Source organism: Uloborus diversus, chromosome 5 (assembly GCF_026930045.1).
Source record: "Uloborus diversus isolate 005 chromosome 5, Udiv.v.3.1, whole genome shotgun sequence".
Taxonomy (NCBI): domain Eukaryota; kingdom Metazoa; phylum Arthropoda; class Arachnida; order Araneae; family Uloboridae; genus Uloborus; species Uloborus diversus.
The window spans coordinates 109,538,883-109,562,692 of record NC_072735.1 but is presented as its reverse complement, the minus strand read 5'-3'; the positions used below and the strand labels follow the sequence as shown (position 1 = coordinate 109,562,692).

The 23,810-nt window shown below is 36.3% G+C and overlaps 1 protein-coding gene across 2 annotated transcripts in view; it reads right to left on the bottom strand.

Moving 5' to 3' along the window:
* Window positions 1-11,148: 11,148 nt before the first annotated feature.
* Window positions 11,149-23,810, bottom strand: part of LOC129222877 (cytochrome P450 3A8-like) — an 87,959-nt gene continuing 75,297 nt past the window's right edge. For both annotated transcript variants that reach the window (XM_054857437.1, XM_054857436.1), the window contains exons 11-14: window positions 22,967-23,055; window positions 21,486-21,629; window positions 19,908-20,070; window positions 11,149-11,536 (exon numbers count right to left, since the gene is read on the bottom strand). In XM_054857437.1, coding sequence (XP_054713412.1) covers window positions 11,441-11,536; window positions 19,908-20,070; window positions 21,486-21,629; window positions 22,967-23,055 — 492 coding nt within the window. In that variant the 3' untranslated portion in view covers window positions 11,149-11,440. The remainder of the gene's footprint in view (window positions 11,537-19,907; window positions 20,071-21,485; window positions 21,630-22,966; window positions 23,056-23,810) is intronic.

Genomic DNA, 23,810 nt, shown 5'->3' with positions numbered 1-23,810 from the left:
AACCTTCTTTTTGGTACTACATTTCAATAGTCTTTTAAAAAAAGAAATCGAATATTTGACATTGATTTTTTTCCCCTTGAATTCAAATTATGTTTTTCGCAATCACGAGTGTGCGTGCAAGCGCGTGTGTGTGTAGCCACGCGTGTGTAGTGACGTGCGTATGTATGTAGGCGCGCGTGTGTGAAGGCAATGTATGTATAGTTGGCGTGTGTAGGCGTAGTGTAGGCGTGTGTGCAGACAATGTATGTATAGTAGGCGTGTATGTGGAGGTATGTGTGTGTTGTGTGTAGGCGTGTATTGGTAATGTATGTAGGTACATGTTGGCGTGTGTGTGTCTGTGCAGGCGCATGTGTGTGTAGGCGCGCGCGTGTGTTTAGACTTGTGTGTGGGGGCATGTGTGTGTGTAGGATATAAATGGAACCGCCCGCGAGGAGAGAAATTTCCGGTCAACAGTGATGCTGGTGGAGACGGTGTTCGCTCGGTCCCGGTCGACGCTGATGTTGCAGAGGTCCCGGCCCAAAAGTCAAAGGACGACGTCTTTCAACGATCAAGTGAAAACAATAAGCAATTCGTGATTACTCAAGAGAAAAACAATAGAACCAAGCAGCAGACCCACTTTCAATGATGCAAACTCTTTTCACTGGAGAACAATTTGAAAATGAATTTCTGTTAGATTTCATTTTTAGCTGTTTTAGAGTTAAATATGCTATTGATATCAAAACTGTAGGGTTACCAATCCTCTAATGGGCGATTCTCGAAAAAATGTCCGTGCGTAACGCTAAGTTTTCTATTTTTTTCAGCTAACCAAAGCCTTTAAAAAATAATGCTGTTGGGGAATAATACATGCTTTGATGCACTATCAAAGAATAACAGTTGATCCCATATCTAATTAATAGTTACTTGAATAAAATAAAAAACTTAGCGTTACGCACGTGACATTTTTTCCAGTATCGCCCTACTACGACACGCGTTTCTCTATATATTTGTGAATGTGACCATTGAGGTGGTTAAAAGTTATATAAAGAAAATATTTTTTCATATTATATTTCAGGGTACCCCCTAAAATGTGCCAATAAGCGAGAAAATGTGATTTGCAAAGTTTCAGCTCTATTAGACAATATCAATCCATACCTGAAGAGGGTACACTGTTAAAAAAAAACTGAAAATTCAGGTAGTTTTCTGACTGATTTTAACAGAATATTTCCGTAATGCTTCAAAATGTATTTTTTCCTTACAAAAACGTAAACATCCCGACGAAAACGGAATTTTTCCATTTCTAGGGTTGCCGCTGTGCTGTACTTTGCTCCGATTAGTCTTCAAGTCATGATAAACATCACTTATTGATAGTGCTTATTAATCGCACTGTTACATTTTGCTAATTAAAAGCATATTTAGAATAACAACTCATATGCTGTAGACAAAATAGATAGCTTGCTATTCCATGTCTGGAGTGTAATATACTCGTATGTCGAAATTGTTTATACGCCTTTGAGCTTTGGAAAAATGTTCGCGCCATTTTTAGACTGGCAGATGTGTTTTGATCGCCCTGGTGATTTGAAGTGGGTTTTACTGAGTCAGTATTAGAATATTTTTGTGATTTTAATATTTTGCTCAATACTTTAAACAATTCAATACGTTAGTCATATTGTGTGCTCTAGCAGTGAGAATAGTTTAAGGATCTCGTGTTATCAATTTAAAATAAAGCCTATTGGATTAGCTGTATCCAGATGCATTTAGCACCGCTGGTCATATGTAAGTTGTTGAATATCTTTGTACATGTTAATATACAAATGTATTTTCCTTGTTAATATGCATTTGATAGAATTCCGATGATAGTCTATTTAGAATTTATACAACTATTATAGAGTTATTTTTTATTGCTCTTACGCATTCTTGAAAGTTAATACACTAAATGCCATTTCGTATCTATACCGGAGATTATCGTGGTGTGCGAGCAAGATAGGAAAAATCACTGTTTTTTTGGGGGGGAGGGGGGATTCGCTTCACAGTTTGGAATACTGAAAGTAACTATTTTTAATCTCTAAATAAAGGTGTATTGTGTATCTTTGATACATACAATGAAAGTTTTGGCAACAATAAGTACTTAATTTAATTTATTAAGATCTTATCCAACAACTTATTTGAGATTATTGCAAGTTTCTTGGAAAAACAGTTCGGGTAAAACGAACTGATTGATATTGATATATGCTTAAGTAATAATGATTATGTACTATAAATCTATGTTGCGATTCCAATGAGTGAAAAATTTGGATATCATTGGGGAGGGGGGGGGGATGTAGCATCTGAACCAAAAATTCTTCACGTGCATGTCAATGATTCTGTTTTTAAGCACAATAGATATGCGGTACTCTCTATCAGGTATATTATTATATGATAACGTCAACCTGTTTTTAATAGTATTTTATTTGACATATTCTGCAAATAAAAATATCATATTTTTCATGTATGTTTTTCCATGCCACCCCAGACAATGTACGACGAAGGGAATATCGAACAGTATCAGCAGGGATAATTGGTGTCCTATTCAAATCCATCAATTTTTCTGCTAGTACTATTTGATTAATTTGACTCATCTGAAGTTGATATAAAAAGTTTTGGTCTGCAAATGGATGCTTGATGTTAGGTAAGTTCTCTCTCCAGATGTTAATTTAAAAAATCTTTGAGTAACAAATGCAAATAAAAAAAAGTAATAATTTTAGAACAGTTAACTATATCTGTATTATATATCATTTTAAAGAACTAAATTTTTAATGAAACAAAAAGTCAATACTTGACAAAACTTTTTAAATATTTTTTGAAAATAAAATCTTTTTACTTAAATACGGGAAAGTGAGAAATGGAAAAAATATCGCAATGAAAAAATAAGGAACGTAAATTCTGTTAAAACACAGAAAGATCGTAAATGAACGAAAAAATAAGAAATGGAATTTTCGTTCAGTCACGAGAAATTTATAAACGGAAAACTACAACTACGGAGAAATAAGAAATGGAACTTCTGTTAAATCACGGAAAGTCATTGAACGGAAACGTAATATTTACGGCAACTTTGCTGCCGGTACTTTCTCCGTTATTTTCAGGAAATTTTTTTAACAGTGTACAGTTGAAAAAAACACCGCTTTTTTCGCGAAAACAATATTATAAGGGCAAAATTTTAAATATCAAACGTGAAAAAGTGACCAAGTAACTTATTTTCATTCATAATGTTTAGTACTCTGTCAATAAGTTGGAATTTTGAAAAAAATGTATAGAATTTTTAGTAGGAGAAATTCATTACTTCGCTGCAGAGCACAAGCGTCGAAGTGGTGTGCGCAGACAAAACTGGATATAAGGCATAGTAATTATATTTTAACTGTACATTTATTTAGTTTTAATACACACGTGTGAATAAATGAATGAAATTTTCTTATTGTTTCGTTTATTGTAATATAGCCGTGTCGCCCGAAGTTGCACTGTTGTCTACCTCGAATTTAAAGTGATGTCAAATAACACATGTTACAACCCTGTACTTAACAAAGGAAAAACTATTTAGTGCAGAATTTCCCATCAAATCGACAACTCCCTAAATAATCCCATAATAATGAAGATATGTCGTTAAAAATTCCCATTTGAGTCAGGACAACAACTCCTATATATAGGCAATATAATCCTTAAAAATCCCAGTTTCTATCAGACGTTCCCAACGCTGTGCTGGCTATGTTGATCGTTGCATCATTCCCTGGCTGAAAAAGAAACTAAAATTTCCGATGTCAGGTACCAATTTTCTCTCCTGATTGAATATGGAGAAATATAGTTTAAATTGACTTCACAATAAGGAGTATCAGTCCTGAAATTAGGATCAAGAAACCCTACAAGTCCTATTTAGTATAAAGACAGCAGTCTCCGAAAATCTCCATAACAGCCATGACATTAGTCTCAGAATCCTCATTAGACGGAGATTAACAGCCTAAAGAACCCATTAAAGTGAGGACAACAGTTCCTAAAAAATTCCATCAAAAGAAGGATTGTAGTTCCTACACACTGTCAACAATCCTATAAAAATGCTCCATCTGGGTAAAGACAACAGCCCACAAAAATTTCCATCAGAATGAGGACAATGGTTCCCAAAGCTGATTAAATTATTGCACACACAAATTTCCATTAAAATAAGGAAAAACTCTCTCAATATCCAAGACAGAGAAAGAGGTAATGTTTTTCAAATAATTCTTACCATCTTACTAAAAAGCTTTTTCTGCGTAAGCAAAATAGTTCCGAAGAATAGCTCTCCGAGTAAGAAAAACTTTCAAAATAACATCAACAATTGCTCTGAAAATCCCTTCGAAATTGAAACGAAGCACCCAAAAAAACTTATTTTTGAATAAGGACAGTGTTATCTAGCACTCCCCCTTAGAAAAATGACATCCATCTCTCTCACTGAGCTCCCAAGCGATAAGAAAAATCGTCTTAGGAAGTATTCTTCGCGAGCTTTCCAGTGAAATTAAACCGAGAATACGATAACTAATTTGTGTAGAAACCGCCATTTTTGTGTCCTAAAATTAGATTTGAACACTTCAGTACTTAAGTTTGCAATGTTTGATTTTTTTTTCTTGACGTTGTTTTTTCTTATCTTACTTTACTTCAGTTCTTAATTAGTTTTCGAAAACCGCCATATAATCCGTTCCCGGGTGCCCGCGTACCTCTATACAAGGCCAAGATCTAACGTTAACTGTGGATTTGTATCGATTGTTTTGAAATCCACCGTCTTAAATTTGGAACGGTTGCTGCTATATTCATAAAAGTGATGTCTAGGCATAGTTATGTAACTACGCACTACTGAATGATACCAATAAAGTGCCACCAGAATGAAAACTGCGGAGTTTTAATTACTATCTCGAAAACGGAACCAGAACGGGGGGGAAGGGGGGAGTTCTTTACAAAGTTGAAGAGCATCATCGTTTTAGTACAAAAAGACATTTTGTGGACATCAATGCAAAGATTAGAACAGATAAAACTCACGTTTATTTTTGGCGATTCAAAAACTATCTGAGAAAGAAAAAAAAAACAATTTATAACAATTGCGTAATATACAGGGTGTAGCAGTACAGTGTTTACAGACTTTCAGGGCAGATAGAGTACACCTAGACGATGAGAAACCACATAGCAATGCATGGTCGGAACCGCTTTCCTGGCGCGGTAGTGACGACACAAATCACTAAAAGACAAGGCATGAATATGAGAAAAAAAACATGTTTATTATCCTTTAGTACAGCAGAAAACTAAGAAAAAAGAACATTAAGGAGCCAAAGATCGTCATGTCATCAAAGAAGGTATTCGAAATTGCGACCCCGGCTGTGATGCATCCAACTACCATTCTGTCTGCAGGTGAAATGAAGCTTCTAGCGAGCGCAGCAACAAAAATCGGGTATGCGCATGCACCCTTATCTGATGCTTCGGTTTACGTAGCGACATCTATCATGTAAACCAAACAAATACTTACCAGCATTTTTGCAGCACTAAAAAAAAATAAACATACTTTCTCCTCTTATTCGTGCCATGCCTTTCTTGTGCTTTGCGTCGTCACTATTGAGTCATGAAAGCTTTTCCGACCATGAATTGGTGTTTGATTTCCCATTGTCTAGGTGTACTCTATCTGCCCTGAGAGTCTTAAACGCTGTACTGATATACCCTGTATAAGTACATGTTTTGGCAACAGGAACATCTGTTATAAGGATGGGAAACTATATTTTGCCATTAAATGATACACTGTTAAAAAAATTTCCTGAAAATAACGGAGAAAGTACCGGCAGCAAAGTTGCCGTAAATATTACGTTTCCGTTCAATGACTTTCCGTGATTTAACAGAAGTTCCATTTCTTATTTCTCCGTAGTTGTAGTTTTCCGTTTATAAATTTCTCGTGACTGAACGAAAATTCCATTTCTTATTTTTCCGTTCATTTACGATCTTTCTGTGTTTTAACAGAATTTACGTTCCTTATTTTTTCATTGCGATATTTTTTCCATTTCTCACTTTCCCGTATTTATGTAAAAAGATTTTATTTTCAAAAAATATTTAAAAAGTTATGTCAAGTATTGACTTTTCGTTTCATTAAAAATTTAGTTCTTTAAAATGATATATAATACAGATATAGTTAACTGTTCTAAAATTATTACTTTTTTTTTTTGCATTTGTTACTTTTTTTTTTAAATTAACATCTTTTTTTTTTTAAATTAACATCTGGAGAGAGAACTTACCTAATATACCAAGCATCCATTTGCTGACCAAAACTTTTTATATCAACTTCAGATGAGTCAAATTAATCAAATAGTACTAGCAGAAAAATTGATGGATTTGAATAGGACACCAATTATCCCTGCTGATACTGTTCGATATTCCCTTCGTCGTACATTGTCTGGGGTGGCATGGAAAAACATACATGAAAAATATGATATTTTTATTTGCAGAATATGCCAAATAAAATGCTATTAAAAACAGGTTGACGTTATCATATAATAATATACCTGATAGAGAGTACCGCATATCTATTGGGTTTAAAAACAGAATCATTGACATGCACGTGAAGAATTTTTGGTTCAGATGCTCCATCCCCCCCCCCCCCAATGATATCCAAATTTTTCACTCATTGGAATCGCAACGTAGATTTTTAGTACATAATCATTATTACTTAAGCATATATCAATATCAATCAGTTCGTTTTACCCGAACTGTTTTTCCAAGAAACTTGCAATAATCTCAAATAAGTTGTTGGATAAGATCTTAATAAATTAAATTAAGTACTTATTGTAGCCAAAACTTTCATTGTATATATTAAACATCAACAATACACCTTTATTTAGAGATTTAAAATAGTTACTTTCAGTATTCCAAACTGTGAAGCGAATCCCCCCCCCCCAAAAAAAGAGTGATTTTTCCTATCTTGCTCGTACACCACGATAATCTCCGGTATAGATACGAAATGGCATTTAGTGTATTAACTTTCAAGAATGCGTAAGAGCAATGAAAAATAATTCTATAATAGTTGTATAAATTCTAAATAAACTATCATCGGAATTCTATCAAATGCATATTAACAAGGAAAATACATTTGTATTAACATGTACAAAGATATTCAACAACACTTACATATGACCAGCGGTGCTAAATGCATCTGGATAACAGGTAATCCAATAGGCTTTATTTTAAATTGATAACACGAGATCCTTAAACTATTCTCACTGCTAGAGCACACACTATGACTAACGAATAGAATTGTTCAAAGTATTGAGCAAAATATTAAAACCACAAAAATATTCTAATACTGACTCAGTAAAACCCACATCAAATCACTAGGGCGATCAAAACACATCTGCCAGTCTAAAAATGGCGCGAACATTTTTCCAAACTTACAAAGCTCAAAGGCGTATTAACAATTTCGACATACGAGTATATTACTCTCCAGACATGAAATAACAAGCTATGTATTTTGTCTACAGCATCTGAGTTGTTATTCTAAATATGCTTTTAATTAGCAAAATGTAACTGCGATCAATAAGCACTATCAATAAGTGATGTTTATCATGACTTGAAGACTAATCGGAGCAAAGTACAGCACAGCGGCAACCCTAGAAATGAAAAAATTCCGTTTTCGTCGGGATGTTTACGTTTTTGTAAGGAAAAAAATACATTTTCAATCATTACGGAAATATTCTGTTAAAATCAGTCAGAAAACTACCTGAATTTTCAAGTTTTTTTTAACAGTGTATTTTAAATTTGGACTTGCAACAAAATTAGTCTTAGTACGTATTAATAAACATTTAGTTTTCATAAGCGATGTTATTTTACTATTCTTCAGATAGAACATAATGTACCTTTATAAGACATTGCGGCGTCGTGTTTCCCAGAAAAATAAATCATTTCTTTTTCCGTTTAAGTTTCGTGACGTCACAGGAACGTAAATCAGGGATGTTTTCATGAAATCATGAGAAAAACCAATGCACGCTCTACCCGTTCTCTTTTCTGCATGTATGACCACAAGGTACCTTTTCATAATAAATTTAGGATGGTCTACAACTTTGTAAATCACTTCTGTTCCCCATCTTGTTCCGTTTTCGAGATAGAAATTCCAGCTTCGGATTGTTCCACCAGGTGATTTCGTAAGCAATTTCATTCAGGTAGCAACTGGCTTACCTTTTGTATATAGCCGATACCCTTTGCCCCCTCCCCTAGTTTTCCAGGTAGCAACTTGTAGGGGGACGCAAATTTACCTTATTTCTGTTGTTTTTTCGCTAACCTAGATATAAAACTTCACTGAAGATGGGTAAGGATGGCAGGATTTAAGTTTTACTCCGGTTTTGCAGAAGATCCCATTGCAGAAATGTAAAGATCGTCATAGAAAAATTCAAAAAATAAATGCTTCCATCATAGGTAATACATTATGCTAAGTTATAAGACTATGAGAAGTTTACATTCGATATAAAATTCAATTTCGGGGACTGAGTAAATATTTTTCATCGTACTTATTGCAATACAGCTTCCCAGTCTTAGTTCAATTTATCCACTTCAATTAATCCCACCATTTCCAGACTGCCAAATTTTTGTACTTGCTTTTTGCATCTGTTTTTCAGTAATCTTTTAAAATAAGTCTTTTTGAATACAAACCTGTTTAAACTGTCTTTTGTAGTTATTTGATGCGGAGTTTATCATTATATTTAAAGCTTCTACAATTCAGTGGCACAACCGGGGGGAGGCACAGGGCCTGTGCCCCCCCCCCCCACCCCAGAAGGCTGATTAGAATGTTTTTAAAAACCTTTCTTATAATTAAAGAGAAGAACAGAACGTACCTTGGGAAAACGAAGTTATTTTAATAAGGGGAAAAAGAATGTCGCGAAAAAAATCTAAATTTCTTTTAGAAAGAATCTTGGAATAAAATATTTTAATCATGGCGGATTATTGATCAGTTAATTACATCCCACACCTCCTATTTCTTTTATCCCCTCCCCCCTTTATCCTAGTCTGTCTTAATATGAGAAAGTTTTCATAATGCTACGCTTTGGAAGTCCCCTTTCCCCCGCCAAAACCTATAAAGAGCGTCTGAAATCTCGTTTTCAGGACGTCAATTTTGAAAAATTTCCAGGGGAGAACTATCTAACACCTCGCATTCTAAAAACATCGAGAACTGTTAAATATTGCTTTTTTGGAGCTTCAAATTTGAAAAATTGCCAAAACCCCAACGTTACCAAATTGGTTTACAGTCACGTTTTTAAGACATCAATTACGAAAAATTACCGGACAAGGGCTCTTAAAATGAAAAAATTACAATTTCAAAAAATTTATAGGTGGAGAGCGTTTAAATCCTTTGTCACTTAATATCGCTGAAAATATTTCGAACGTATTAAAAAATATTTCGAATTTGAAGTCCCAGGAAACGAAGTTTTTAATTCGTTTTCTGAGACTTAAAATTCGAAATTTTTTTTTTTGGAAAAGTCTCAGAATCTCACTACTCGCAACATCATCAGCGTTTGTCTGGAACTGCGTTTTTTGGAAGTTCAATTTCGAAAAATTGGGCGGAGCGGTGATCCATTTAGATCTATTCTGCAAAAAAAAAAAAAAAATCGATCGGGAGCAGCCCCAAATATCGCCTATAATCGCGTTATTAAAAGTTCGATTCCTAAAAATTTCTGTAGAAGGCCCCTAAAAAACCTTTCCTTCCCATAACATCATCAGAGGCCGTCTTAAAAACTTCCTTCTTAAGACTACAATTTCAAAAATCCCCCCCCCAACCCCCCTATCAGTTGGGAGAAATTTTTAAGATTAAAATATAATACGACAATGAACAGACGGTTTTTTATAAATTTTTTTTAAGAATTATGCTTTTAAAATTTGTAATGCATATTTTTTTTTAAAAAAGAAGCGTTAAGACGCGGAGCATAAAGTTGTAAAACTTAATTTTTATGGTTATTTTTTAATGCGTATTTTCATGTACCCCCCCCCCCCAAAAAAAAAAAAAACATAACTGCTAAAAATGTTCCCATTCAAATCCATGGTCTGGATCCGCCCCTGTATTAATGCATTAGTACTTTACTATTACTATACACCACATTTTATGAACATTTGAGAGGCGATATTCTGAGTTTGGACGTGAGGATGCTCATAGTTATTTCTTTTATTTATTTATTTATTTATTTTTTCCAGCAATCACGAATTGCTTATAGTCCTCATTTGACCGTAGTTGATGTCCATATTTTTCGGATTGCCATGACAACGGTTGTTTTTAATATTTATTTAGAAAGCGAATTTTTCGTCATCATTTTTTTTTGGAGGGGGGGGGGGGCTCTACTTAAGTAGACTTTACATTAAAAAGAGGTTTTTTGTGTAAAATAACGTTTTTTCATTTAAAACACCTATATAGATGAACTTAAACAGCAAAACTCCATCGAAGTACAAAATTTCCAGATTAATTATTCCCATCATTCAGGATTGATATAAAAATATATAACGTTATACGCTGTAAATAATCTTTATAAGTACCGGTGGATATCGACCATAAAATTTTTAACTTTATTACTGCATCCTAATCACCATTTCTTTTTTTATCAAAATGCCTCGAATTACCAATTTTAGAAAATCACGTGACACAATGTGACTGGTAGCAAATGTCTTATCCTTTCCATTCCATTACATTTGCAGAGACAAGAAACACAACGAGTTGGGTTCTAACGCAATTCGTGAATGCCAAAAACATAATTTGAATTCAAGTCGTCAAAATTCAAATGATTCTCTCTCTCTCTCTCTATTAATTATTTTTTTTTATTATTATTTTTCCCCCATGTTTCAAAAAAACTACTTTGCGCTGTGAGTGGGAAAAACCGGACAAGAAGTGGGGAAACCCGGACAACGTTTAAGTTCATTAAAAACAAAGACGAGTATAAAAATGTCGATCAAAAGCTGGATAAACCCTTACTTTTCACAATGAAAAGTCTTATTCAAAATGACTGATTCGTCGGCTAGTGGCTTTCATAGCTCAGCCAAATCGTGAGTGGTTCGACATGTGACCCACGTTGCTGTTGTTTAATGTTCGTGCTATTAGTTCGTAAATCGTAAGGCAAAGGGTTAATGAAAAAATAAATGTTTATTAGTTTTTCTTAGTACGAATGTTTGAAAATATGGGTGTGAGAATTGTTAGTAAACCGCCACAAAAAGTGTTTTAGTAGGAACTTTATTTTAAAATTAATACTTTGCAATATCAATTTAAAAGCATTAGCAAAAAGAAAGAAAGCAACGACTTTTGATGTGATAAAATCTGTTTCAAAGAAAAAAAATTAAATAAAAACTTTCATAAATCCTTGGGTGGAAATATAAACAGTTTACATGTAAAATGTCCTTATTCAAAGAGCAATTGACATTTTCATTTCTTCCTATTCTATCATTTTCCTCCAAAAAGTGAATGCTAGCGTGCTCTGATGCCATCTTTTCTAATTTCCATCTGAACAGTTACGTTCTTTGGCTGTAGAAGCTGCTGTCCAATATAAAATTCCAGAGGAACCTGAAAACAAAGATATTATTCCGTTTATTCTTCCAAAATAGCATTTTTCTCCCTAATGTCGCTGCTGAGCTTTCTGCCAAAAATAATAATCGTTTGTCAAACAAAGGAATCTATCGTTATTGAAATTGTGAGCAAAGTTATCAAAAAATACAAAAAAAAAAGTTTACTGAGTATGAACATGCATATGAGCTCTGTTTTCTTCATTCTTTTACTATATAAAGCAATCGCATCTAAATGGGTTTACATTAGGAAGGAGAAAAAAAGGGTTTATGAAAGATTTCATAATCCTACGAAATATCTGGGAATGCACCGCCTCTATTGTCAATCACTTCTTGTTAAAGTGTAAAACAGTAGGAGCGGAGCATCTCCAGAAATGTAAATTTACATTTATGCTATATTACACTTATTGCTATTCACTTAGGTTCATTTTTAATTTTAATAATATCTGTGAATGTAACTTGGATAATTCTGGAAGATTCTTTATTGAAGATCTGATTGAAGGCGACTCTGACTGTGCAACATGCGTTGCTTCCAGTATTTAAAAAAACAAAAAACAAAGTAATACTGCATAAAAATATTTTCAGACATGGGGGCTCATTAGAGTGAGTCCTATATTCTACTTTTAGGCCGAAAAATGAGGGGAAAATTTTTAAAGCAATCCCCTAGAAAAAAAAAAGATTTCGTTTTTTTAAATTATTTTTAAAATATTAGGGGGGATGGAATGCCCGCATGAATCTCCAAATTTACTCCAAATGTACATACCTTTTGAACTTTTCACCACTCTATCATCTCATAAGAACGTTAATGGTTAATGTAATGCTCCCTTACCCTCCAAAAGAAAAATAAAAAGGCTATGAAACAGTCGAAAACGGGAAAAAAATGGTGGCAGGCATTTTCGAAAGGTGGGACATGATGTGAGAAAACAGTGATCATATTTGAACTCAGGGGGTAGTTTCTCATAAGAATCAGTAGGAATAGTGTAAGAATTTTGAAGGTTTTTTTTTTTTTTTTTTTGCCGTGTAGTGTTATTTACAATCTTATTGCACTTCAGGATCGGGTACCTTTTTGGTGATAACATTTGTGGAACAAGTTCTTCTTCTTCATCAGCACAACAGCCTGGTGCAGGTCAAGGCTTTCTCCGTCTGCTTCCTCCAGGCGGTACGACACGTTGCCAGGTTTCTCCACCTGTTCACTCCCAAAATTTTTAGGTACTTCTCAACACTATCCAGCCACCTTGCTACTGGTCTTCCCCTTCTCCTTGTACCCTCATTCTTCGAAAAAGTTAGCTTTTTAACCGGGTTCAGATCTGCACGCCTAAATATGTGCCCCAGCCATCTGATTGTGGAACAAGTAGTTAATTTAAAATTGACTTCATAAAATTTTAACCTAATATTAAGGCAACTATAATGATCGTTTTGGTACCAAAATATAAATAATGAGCAGTACTGAAGCTTTTTATTAATTATTTAAATGAAGTGTCATTTTTTGTAAGCCGATATTTGAAGCATACTGCGCGCAACATATTTCTTCTGTGAAACAATATATCAACCTACTTTTCCCCTAGAGTATTGTAACGGATTCGGTGCGACTTCCACTTTCTTGAAATGAAAACACAGTTCTTGATAAAAACACAGGAAATTTATTTACACTATGTACAGGAAAGATCGTCAACAACTGCTAAATTATTCATCAGCAATTAAGCAATTATCACACAACACCGTAAACTCAACGTTTACACACGTATTTACTTCCAAATACGAAAACAACACAGCGAAATGCCTCGCTATAAACAGAGCAAAAATCTTCTCAGTTCGAAATATCAATCGAAACTAACTGTTTATCCATCGCTAACGGCTTAAATACACCGAAAAGAAATTTCTCAAATATTCCACACGCTTCTGTAAAGTAGTAGACCGTTATCAATGAAAAGAAAGAAAATAGGGGTCGTATACTTTAGCCGAATGAAAAAAGGGGTTGTATATTCATTACGGGAAACTATTTACAGGTTACGTTCCTACAATAATTACTATTTACAGAATTTGTAACATTGCCCCCTTCCTAAGGACTGCACGTCCCGGGCAGTACAATCCCCAGAAAGGGTGCCAAACTTCTATCACAAGTTTACAAATATACACATTAATTAATAATTAACAGATACAGAAAACACAATAATAACAAGAAATATTACTAAACATTAAAAGCAAAAATTATCTACAACTTTTATGTTATCAACCATGGTTGTTTACGTAATACTCATGAACTATGGCCATAGTATGGGGCTAACCGATCATAATGTATAACCCTAGGTTTTGCATTAGGTGATTTTTGGATCCTCACTACGACGTCATTCAGTCGGTTAAGGACTTTGTAGGGTCCATCCCAATGCGACTGCAATTTGGGTGACAGACCTTTCCGTCGGATGGGATTCCATAACCAAACCTTGTCGCCTTCGTTGAATTCATGTCCAGTAGACCTTGTGTCGTATCGGGTCTTCATCTTCTCCGCCGCGATGTTGATTCGCTCTCGTGCGAAGTTATGAACGTCTTCCAACCGGGCCTGGAGATCCTGGATGTACTCCTCAGGCGATGAAGGCGCATCCGGAGGACGACCGAAGACGAGATCACAAGGTAGCCGAAGCTCTCGTCCGAAGAGCATCTGAGATGGGGCATATCCGGTAGTCTCGTGGACAGCACTGCGGTAGGCCAGCAGGAACAAAGGCAGCTTCTTGTCCCAATCCTGTTGATTTCTGGAGACCATAAGTGAGAGATTATTCAGGATAGTGCGGTTAAATCTCTCCACCATGCCGTCCGATTGCGGGTGTAGTGGTGTTGTCCTAGTTTTCTCAATTCCGAAAATTTGACATAGGCCCTTAAACACAGCAGAGAAGAAATTCCTCCCTTGATCGGAATGAATCTGCAAAGGCGTTCCGTATCTCGAGATCGAATGTTGGACTAGAGTCTCTGCTACGGTGGTAGCTTCTTGATCTGGAATGGGATATGCTTCCGGCCATTTGGTGAAGTAGTCGATGGAAACAAGAATGTATTTGTTCCCATCAGCAGTTCTTGGTAGAGGACCCAGGATGTCGATCCCAATTCGTTCGAAAGGAGCTCCAACGTTGTACAGATGTAGCTTCCCTCTGCTTCTCTTCTTCGGTCCTTTACGAGCAGCACAGGCGTCACAAGAATGGCACCACTTCTCCACGTCATCCTTCGCCTTGCTCCAGAAGAAGCGCTCCCGAACTTTATTGAGGGTTTTCAAGACACCAAAATGTCCTCCAGTCGCACTACTATGTATTTCTTTCAGAACATCTGAAATCCTTGATCGGGGAAGTAGTAACTGCCACCTAGATGTTTTGCCGTCGTCAGATTCCCATTTCCGGTACAGTACGCCGTTCCGTAAATGGAGTGAATTCCATAAAGCCCAGTATCTTTTTGTTGCAGGACTAAAGATGGAAACGTCCTGCCAGCTAGGTCGCCGACTGTCACTTTCCATGAACTCCAAAATTGGTTTTATATCGGGGTCTTCAAGTTGATCTTTTCGAACTTGGTCGTCACTCCATGGATCAGGTTCTGATGATATTGGAGTCACTGTCACCTGATAGGCGGTAGGGCTAGTCGTTCCATACTGTTTCTCGATTCGGGAACAATAGTGGCAGTTCTCAGGACAGGGTCTCCTTGATAAAGCGTCAGCATTACCGTGAGATAACCCTTTTCGATGCTTGATCTCCATGTCATATTCCTGGAGCCGCTGTATCCATCTGGCTATCTGGCCTTCTGGATTTTTGAAGTTCAAAAGCCAAGTTAATGAGGCATGATCTGTCCGAAGCAGAAATTTTCGGCCGTAGAGGTAATGATGGAAGTGTTCTACAGCTTTCACTATGGCAAGTAACTCCTTTCTGGTGACGCAGTAATTTCGCTCCGACTTTGATAAGCATTTGCTCCAGTAAGCGATGACATGTTCATTTCCGTCAATTTCTTGGGATAAAACAGCTCCGATGCCCTCGTTGCTCGCTTCAGTGTCCAGGATGAAGGGTTTTTCAGGCTGAGGATAGGCGAGGATAGGCGTTGATGTTAAAGCCTCCTTCAGTCGTAGAAATGCATCTTCGCATTCTTTGGACCATTCAAACTTTTGCTTGATCTCCGTCAGCTTATGCAAAGGTCGTGCAATGTTGGAAAAACCCTTCACAAACTTCCTATAGTACGTGCAGAGCCCCAGGAAACTTCGCAGCTGATGGATGTTTTCGGGACGACTCCAACTCTTGACCGCAGATACCTTCTCTGGATCGGTTTGCACACCCTCAGAAGAGATGATGTGACCAAGATAGTTCACTTCCCGGCGGAACAAATTACATTTGGACGGACTTAACTTCAGATTGGCTTCCTTAAGCCTTTGCAGCACCTTCCTAAGATTTGCCAGATGTTCTTCAAAGCTGCGTCCCACGATGATGATATCGTCTAAGTAGACCAGACAGGATTCGTAAGAGAGTCCTCTTAACACTGTCTCCATAAGACGCTCGAACGTAGCTGGTGCATTGCAGAGGCCGAAGGGCATTACTTTAAACTGCCATAAGCCTTGTCCAGTTGTAAACGCTGTCTTCTCTCGGTCATCAGGGTGTATCTCAACCTGCCAGTAGCCGCTCTTCAAGTCCAGGGTCGAAAACCACTTGTGTCCGGAAAGAGTGTCCAAGGTGTCGTCTATCCGTGGAAGAGCGTAACTGTCTTTCTTGGTGATTTCATTCAGCCGTCGGTAATCGACACAAAATCTGGTGGAGCCATCTTTCTTTCGGACTAAGACGATGGGAGAAGCCCAAGGACTGGATGATGGTTCGATAACATCATTCTCCTTCATCTCTTTCAGGAGGGTCTCAACCTCCTCCTTCTTGGCGAACGGTAGTCGTCTTGGATGCTGTTTAATAGGGGGGTGTTCTCCAGTGTAGATCCGATGCTGCGTTAAATTCGTCCTGCCCACATCCTCCGATGTAGATGAAAACAGATGCTTGAAGTCGTCCACCAATTGTTCCGCAGCAGTTCTTTGATCTTTCGATAATGGCGCACTCCCAATTAACTTCGATGTCAAGGACTCAGAAGACACAGTTTCGGGGGAATTGATTCTTCTAATGATGCAGTTTACTGGAGTACAAGTTGCTAACACTTCACCTTTCCGAATATTCCTTGGCCTTTCACTCTCGTTGGCGACTCTTACAGGAATTACATCCTTAGAAAGGTCCACAAGCGTAGATGCTACCAGCACTCCTTTTAGGTTATTGTTTAGGTTGGGGTATTCAACGAGTCCAAATCGAAAACTATTGCTTTCTTCAATGGAGCCAGGTATTAATGATTCTGACCTTGAGGGAATCGATAAATCTGTTTGGGCTATTATTTGATGAGCGGATTTTACATCACTTTCTGCGGGGAAAACGGCTATGTCTTCTCTTATCGAGTGCAGCTCATTAGTCTTGAAGTCGAGGTTGAAGTCATATTTCTTTAAAAAGTCCAATCCGAGAATGAAGGGGTCTGTGATAGCAGCAACGAATGCCGTATGATGGTAAGTGGCATTTCCAAACACAATTTCTAAGTTCACTTTACTTTCAATCTTGATCTTGTCACCTGTCACAGTTTGGAGGGTAACGCAGGGCGGCGTCCATAGAATGTTGAGTCCAAATTGACGAGCCACATCTGTTCTAATGATTGTAACATTGGCTCCAGTGTCAATAATCAGTTCGCAGTGAAACCCGTTTACATATGCGTAAACAAACAGTCCATTACTGCCGCCACTCGTCGATGAAATCTGGAAAACTTTCAGATGGGGCTCATTCCAATTTGGCGACCTCCGCCCCGCGAGATTGCCATGGCTTAGTTTTCCTGGACCTGCGAGGGAGAGGTGCTTTTCCCTCTGGCTTCTTGGCGAGCTTCACAGTTTCTTCGTAAGTGACCCTCGCCACCACATTTCCAGCACTTAAGTGATTGTCCATTTTGGTCCTTGGGAGCCGAAGTCCTTTTGAGGATTCCTGCAATTTCTTTTATTTGCTTTTCCAGTTCAGCAAAGCGTGACGAAACCGGATCAGGCTCATCAGTTTTCACGCCGCGGATTGAATGACGATCCTTGCGGGTTGCTTGCTGGGCGGCCTCCAACTTCATCGCATACACAACAGCAGAGTCAAGGTCTTTGACATCCGCCATCCGTAGAGCTTTCTGGATTTCCGGATCTCGAACCCCGTCGATGTAGTAGTTGAGTGCCAGGTTGTCCCGAACATCCGCAGGACAGTCGCAAAAAGCAAGATGAGACAGTCTCTCGACGTCCGCCGCTAGCTCTTGCAGGGTTTCCCCGGTTTTCTGGAAACGGGACTTCAACTGGAGTCGGCTGAAATCTTTCTGGCACTTCTCACCGAAGCGAAGCTCCAACGCAGCCGTGAGGGCGGCGAAATCCAGTCGCTGGCTGTCCGGAAGGGTCTGAAGAATGTCCGCTGCGTCACCTCTCAGGGATGCTGCAAGATGGCAGGCCTTGGTAGCAGAGTCCCATCCGTTCGCTTCCGCCACTATCATGAATTGAGTTTTGTAAACCTGCCACGAAGTTTTCCCATCAAATGTGGCAAGTTTAATGGACGGTCGAGCAACCGATGTGGGAGCGCCAAACTGTACAGAACTGCTTTCCGCGGTCGCCAATCTCCTTTCCACGTCCTTAATTATTTCTTCCTTAAATGAAGTCAATTTCTTGTCTTCTTCTTCCAACTTATTTTCCATATTGGCGATGCGCTCTTCCACAGTATCAAATTTTTCTTCCAGGGCATCGACTTTATCTCCCATGGCGGTTAGTTGATTCTCCATCATGGTTTTCATCGACGTTAGGTCACTTTTCATTTCATCGTGACTTGTAGTGATTTTAGCAGTTAAATCACTATTTAACAGTTCTTGGTTAGACGCTAATTCATTTTTCAATTGTTCTTGATTAGCCGCAATGTCATTTTTTAATTGTTCCTGATTTGCAGTAAAACTTGCAGTCAAATCACTTTTCACAGAGGTGATTGCGTCAAGAAGTTGTTTTAATTGTTCATCCATTGCGCGAGTAATCACCATAAAAACAAAGTCCAAATTTAAAAAGTCTTTATGAAAATAATGTCCAAAGTTACACTTACTCCAAGAAAGTCCAGAAGTAGCCCCACGTTGGGCGCCAAATTGTAACGGATTCGGTGCGACTTCCACTTTCTTGAAATGAAAACACAGTTCTTGATAAAAACACAGGAAATTTATTTACACTATGGACAGGAAAGATCGTCAACAACTGCTAAATTATTCATCAGCAATTAAGCAATTATCACAAAACACCGTAAACTCAACGTTTACACACGTATTTACTTCCAAATACGAAAACAACACAGCGAAATGCCTCGCTATAAACAGAGCAAAAATCTTCTCAGTTCGAAATATCAATCGAAACTAACTGTTTATCCATCGCTAACGGCTTAAATACACCGAAAAGAAATTTCTCAAATATTCCACACGCTTCTGTAAAGTAGTAGACTGTTATCAATGAAAAGAAAGAAAATAGGGGTCGTATACTTTAGCCGAATGAAAAAAGGGGTTGTATATTCATTACGGGAAACTATTTACAGGTTACGTTCCTACAATAATTACTATTTACAGAATTTGTAACAGTATAAAAATAATATATGATTGAAATGACGAAGAATTACATTGATTAAATATTCCTTACAAGAAAAATTAAATTTTAAAATAAATTTTTTAAAAAAAAATTTTTAGCACTTAATAGCTACAATTTGAAAGTTTTTACCACGTGGCAACGATTTTTAGTTTATCTTGTTCAAAAAAGTTAATGGCATCACGGAGCTGAGTTTTATCTGGCGTACATTCAATACCAATAAAACTCAAATGAATTAGTTTTTGAATTAGATTTTAATTTAAGCCTTAAGTTACCGCCCTTTTAAGCCCGCGCTAAGGAAGAATTGCTAACTACCAAAGTTTTTACTTTAATCTTTGAGTTGAACCACACCGTTGGTTGTGAACTCTCGCTGGGGTGCAAAATTAATTTTAGGTATCAGTTTGCTCGTAACCTCAGCTTCAATAAGAGAACATCTACCTCCAACTTGGTTATTGACTATTTCATACTAATGAGCCATAGCAAGGACAAAACTGCAGTCCCTAAATATCATAAATGGACTGTCGCTATTTTTTATGTAAAGGGACGATGTTTTTGGTTCGAGCTGTGAAGTAGTGGACCAAAAAAGCAAACGCGAAAGACGCTTGAAAAGAAGACATCAAATTTCATTAATGTTGAAGACAATGTGTCTAATACACAGAAAAAAAAACCCTGAGTTTTAAAAATAGAAAATAAGTAAAAAGCTCTTGTCCGTTACCTGAGTCTGTGGACATTTCTTGACTCTGAAGTTGCTGAGGATGAATGCGAGACACACCTTGATTTCCATGAGGGCAAATCGCATGCCCACGCAGTTCCTGGGTCCGGATCCGAAAGGCATGTACGTGTACTGGTCCCTCTTGGCTCTTTCTTCAGCACTGAATCTACGATATGGAGAACATGCATACTTTATTTTAAACAGATCAGAAAAAGATTTTAAGAGATAGACTTTTTATAAAGAAAATTCAAGTTATATTTAATACAAATCCTAACGATTGAAGTAAAAAAATCTGTGTTTTTTTTTTTTAACCATACACAAATATGCTGTAATTTTTACGCAAGCAAATTTGTCTGTATTGTTCCAGTCACTTTAGCTGTAACCTTATCTGAAAACAATTCGTGTTGTGAAATCGGAACGTTTTTAGCTCTCACCTAACCACGAGGAAACGCTTAAACAAATTTCTACTGATCCAAACTGCAACGACAAGACGTACGTGAGTCAATACTGATAGCATCATCTGCGATCGAGAGGCGTCAGCGGTCTAGTACTCTGAACAATATCTTGGTACAGTTGAGGAAGTGGGTTCGGCACCCACCATACGTTCGTTTCTTTTTTTCTTTTTGGTTCGTGCATATCATTGCTCTGTAATATTCGCTATTAGAAACAGCACCCTGTGAAATTAGCAGCTAGTTGATGGCAACCGCGATGTCGTTAAATATTGCTATAAAATACGTCGGATTTTTTGTTTTTTTTTTATTGCGTAGGTTTTTCACCGTCTTTATTTCAGAGCTTCTTTTTCGTTGATATGTTCTTTGAGTAATAATATAAATGGATGTACAAGAAGAAATTTTGGAGATCAGGTTTCGCAGGGTAAAATAAGAATAAACCCCTTTTTGTGAAATGAGACGTTTGTTAATGAGTCTATTATACTCAACGTATAATTAGAGATCCAAAAGTCAACTGACATTTAAAGTTTTGATAATTTATAGAATAATATACGCAGTACAATTAAAATTGTTGCAAATGCATGAATGGAGAGTGACATTTTTTGATGCCATATTGCTATATTACACTATGCCACATTGCTAAGTGTATGATATGAATCATCACGTTATGATATTACATCTTAAACTGAAAGATATGCATTAAATTCAAAATCAAGACATCTTTCTTTTCTGTTTTTATATTAGCGGTACCAGTGCGGCTTTGACCGTAATACCCAAGTTTTCAAATGATATGAAAATTAAAAATGGACATGAATTAGTTCGTCTTACATTAGCAAATTTCTATGAAACTGGTCTTAAATTCGAACTTAAAAAAAAAAATAATAATAATAATCTTATTTCATTAAAAAAAATACTTCGAACTGTAACCCGTGCCCCCCCCCCCTTTCATGCTGTAGACTAATTTTGCTCCATATATCATGAAAATCGATCGAAACGTCTTGGCGCTAGACAAGTCTCAGACAGACACCCTAATACATATAAATACGTACATACGTGTATACTTTAATCCAAACTTGCTGCTTTATTGTTAGAACAGATAACTGGTATAGAAAATAAAGGCTTGGGAACTTACCTGTCGGGATCAAATTTTTCAGGATTGGGAAAGAGCTTTGGATCCTTGTGCATGGCGCATGTTGGAATCGTTACAACCATATCCTTAGGAATGGTTATTCCCGTGTCTCCTAGAATGTAGTCCTGTTCTGCAACTCTCTCCAACCTGCAAACAATCATTTTATTTTACTTTTTTGACATTTTTTTTTCTTCCTACAACTGCGTTCACGGTTTCTCTCTTCTTCAGTCCCCCCCCCCCTTTTTTTCATTTTTTTCTGCTCTTAGTTTTGCTACTAGATTTTTCCCTTTGGATTAAATATTAAATTAATTTGTGGTTTTTTTCAAATTGAACGAACATTTTTTTTATTATTTTGCTGTTCCTGCATCTGTTTGGAATGGTTTATTTTATGGTTTCAATGGTTTAATTTAATTGCTTCTTTTTCCATTTATATCAATTATTTCTTCCTTGCCGTATTACATGGAGTCCATATTTCGTATACTTTACACGAAACATCCGTAAACTTTTAACTTCATAAAGTTATTTCTTACTTGTTTTTTGCTTTAAAATAATTTTATTCTTACTTGAGTAAAAAAACCGTTTGATTTTTTTTTTCAAGAACTCGTTATATTTAAAAACTCGTTGTAGGCTATTTCGATGAAAGCAATTATTATTGGCATTTAGATCAATAAGAAATATTCAGCACTATACTGTCTGACTACCAATTATATGGAAAGGCCAATATCTGGTTTACAAGTGGAAAATGGACGGGTCTATTACTTTTCAGGGATGGTAGTATCTATGATACAGATGTGCGCGATTGCATCTTTATTGTTTCGACTCTTTTTTTAAAAATGACAATTTATTAAATGCAATAATTTTTAAATCAAAACTACATTCGATCTATATTCTCAATCAAAAATTAATTGATTTAATTTGTTTACAGAATAATTTTAAGCTTACCAATTTGCTTTTACATTTCCGAACGAAATGAAAACATTTCATTTTCTTTTTGTTGTTTCCATAGAAACTCATTTTGTTTCTGCTCCTTTTCACCTCAATGAAAACAATAAATAAATAAGGCTATGCGTGCATCAAAATCCATTGCTACTTTTCTTTCTCCTCTGCTACATTCATAGAGATGGAATCGTCTTAACTTGGCCGATTGCCAAATTACATACAATCCGTGGTCAAACAGTTTTTTTTTTTTGCAAAAATCAAAATTGAAAGTAAAATTGTACGTACGTTTTAAAACAATCATGCGCCATTAATATTTACCCTGACTTACTTTTAATCTACATAGAAACATGAATTTGAAATCGCTTGAAGCAAATAGATTGCTGCATAAAATCGAATTTCAGTCATTCAAACTGTTTTGAACTGCTTCGTGTCCAAAACATATTAAAGCAACTAATCTAAATAATCAATATTATTTTGTTATTTTAATGTAATTTCTTACATTACTTGTAAAAGAAATTACTATTATGTAAGATTGATAATATTACCTAACTGCTGGTGGATACAGTCGCAGTGTTTCAGAGATTACGTTATCCAAATACTTCATTTCTTGAAGAGAATCGTATGTTAATTCACCCTAAAAATTAAATTGACATGTTACCTTAATGAAATTTGTTTCTGTTTTTTAACTTTCTATAAAATTCATGCTGTAACTCAAAAGAAACATTTTCAAGAAGGAATTGGCGAGAGTACAAAGAGTTATTTGAAAATAATAATCCTTTTAGAAAAAAAAAAGTTATTCTTCCAATAAACTCGAAAGCACGATTCAAACAAAAGCCAGTGGTAAAAGACATATTTTAAAGTGAAAATTATAACTTTTGTTTCTCATTGATCAAAAATCGAAAATGGCATATTTAATTGTTCAATAATTTAAATATCTTCCATCCAAACAAACATAACGTCCATCTTCATATATAATAGCCAATTAACTGATCGAGTAACGCTCTGACGTCATCAAGAATGAAACTCGCGCTATAGCATGCGTGATGGCATTATTTCATTGTTGAAGCACCAAAATTTCAGAAAGTTATTTATAATTTAATAAGATTTTTTGCCAATGTTTGACACGCAGGGAAATGCTTTATTTTTACAAGGCTGAACTAAATCAAGAAACGAAAAAGTTGTCAACAATGAACGCTATCTACTAGAGTTTAGGGTTAATCAACTGGAGTTAGGGTTAAAATTTCAAGCATCAAAATATCACTAAACAGGCAATTGCTTCGTTCAGATGTAGAAGCAATTTTCACCCGACATATTTTGACGGGCGATTTTCTAGTAATTAATAAACTGAAACTTTTTTCTATAAATTACTGATTCCCTTTTCACCAAATT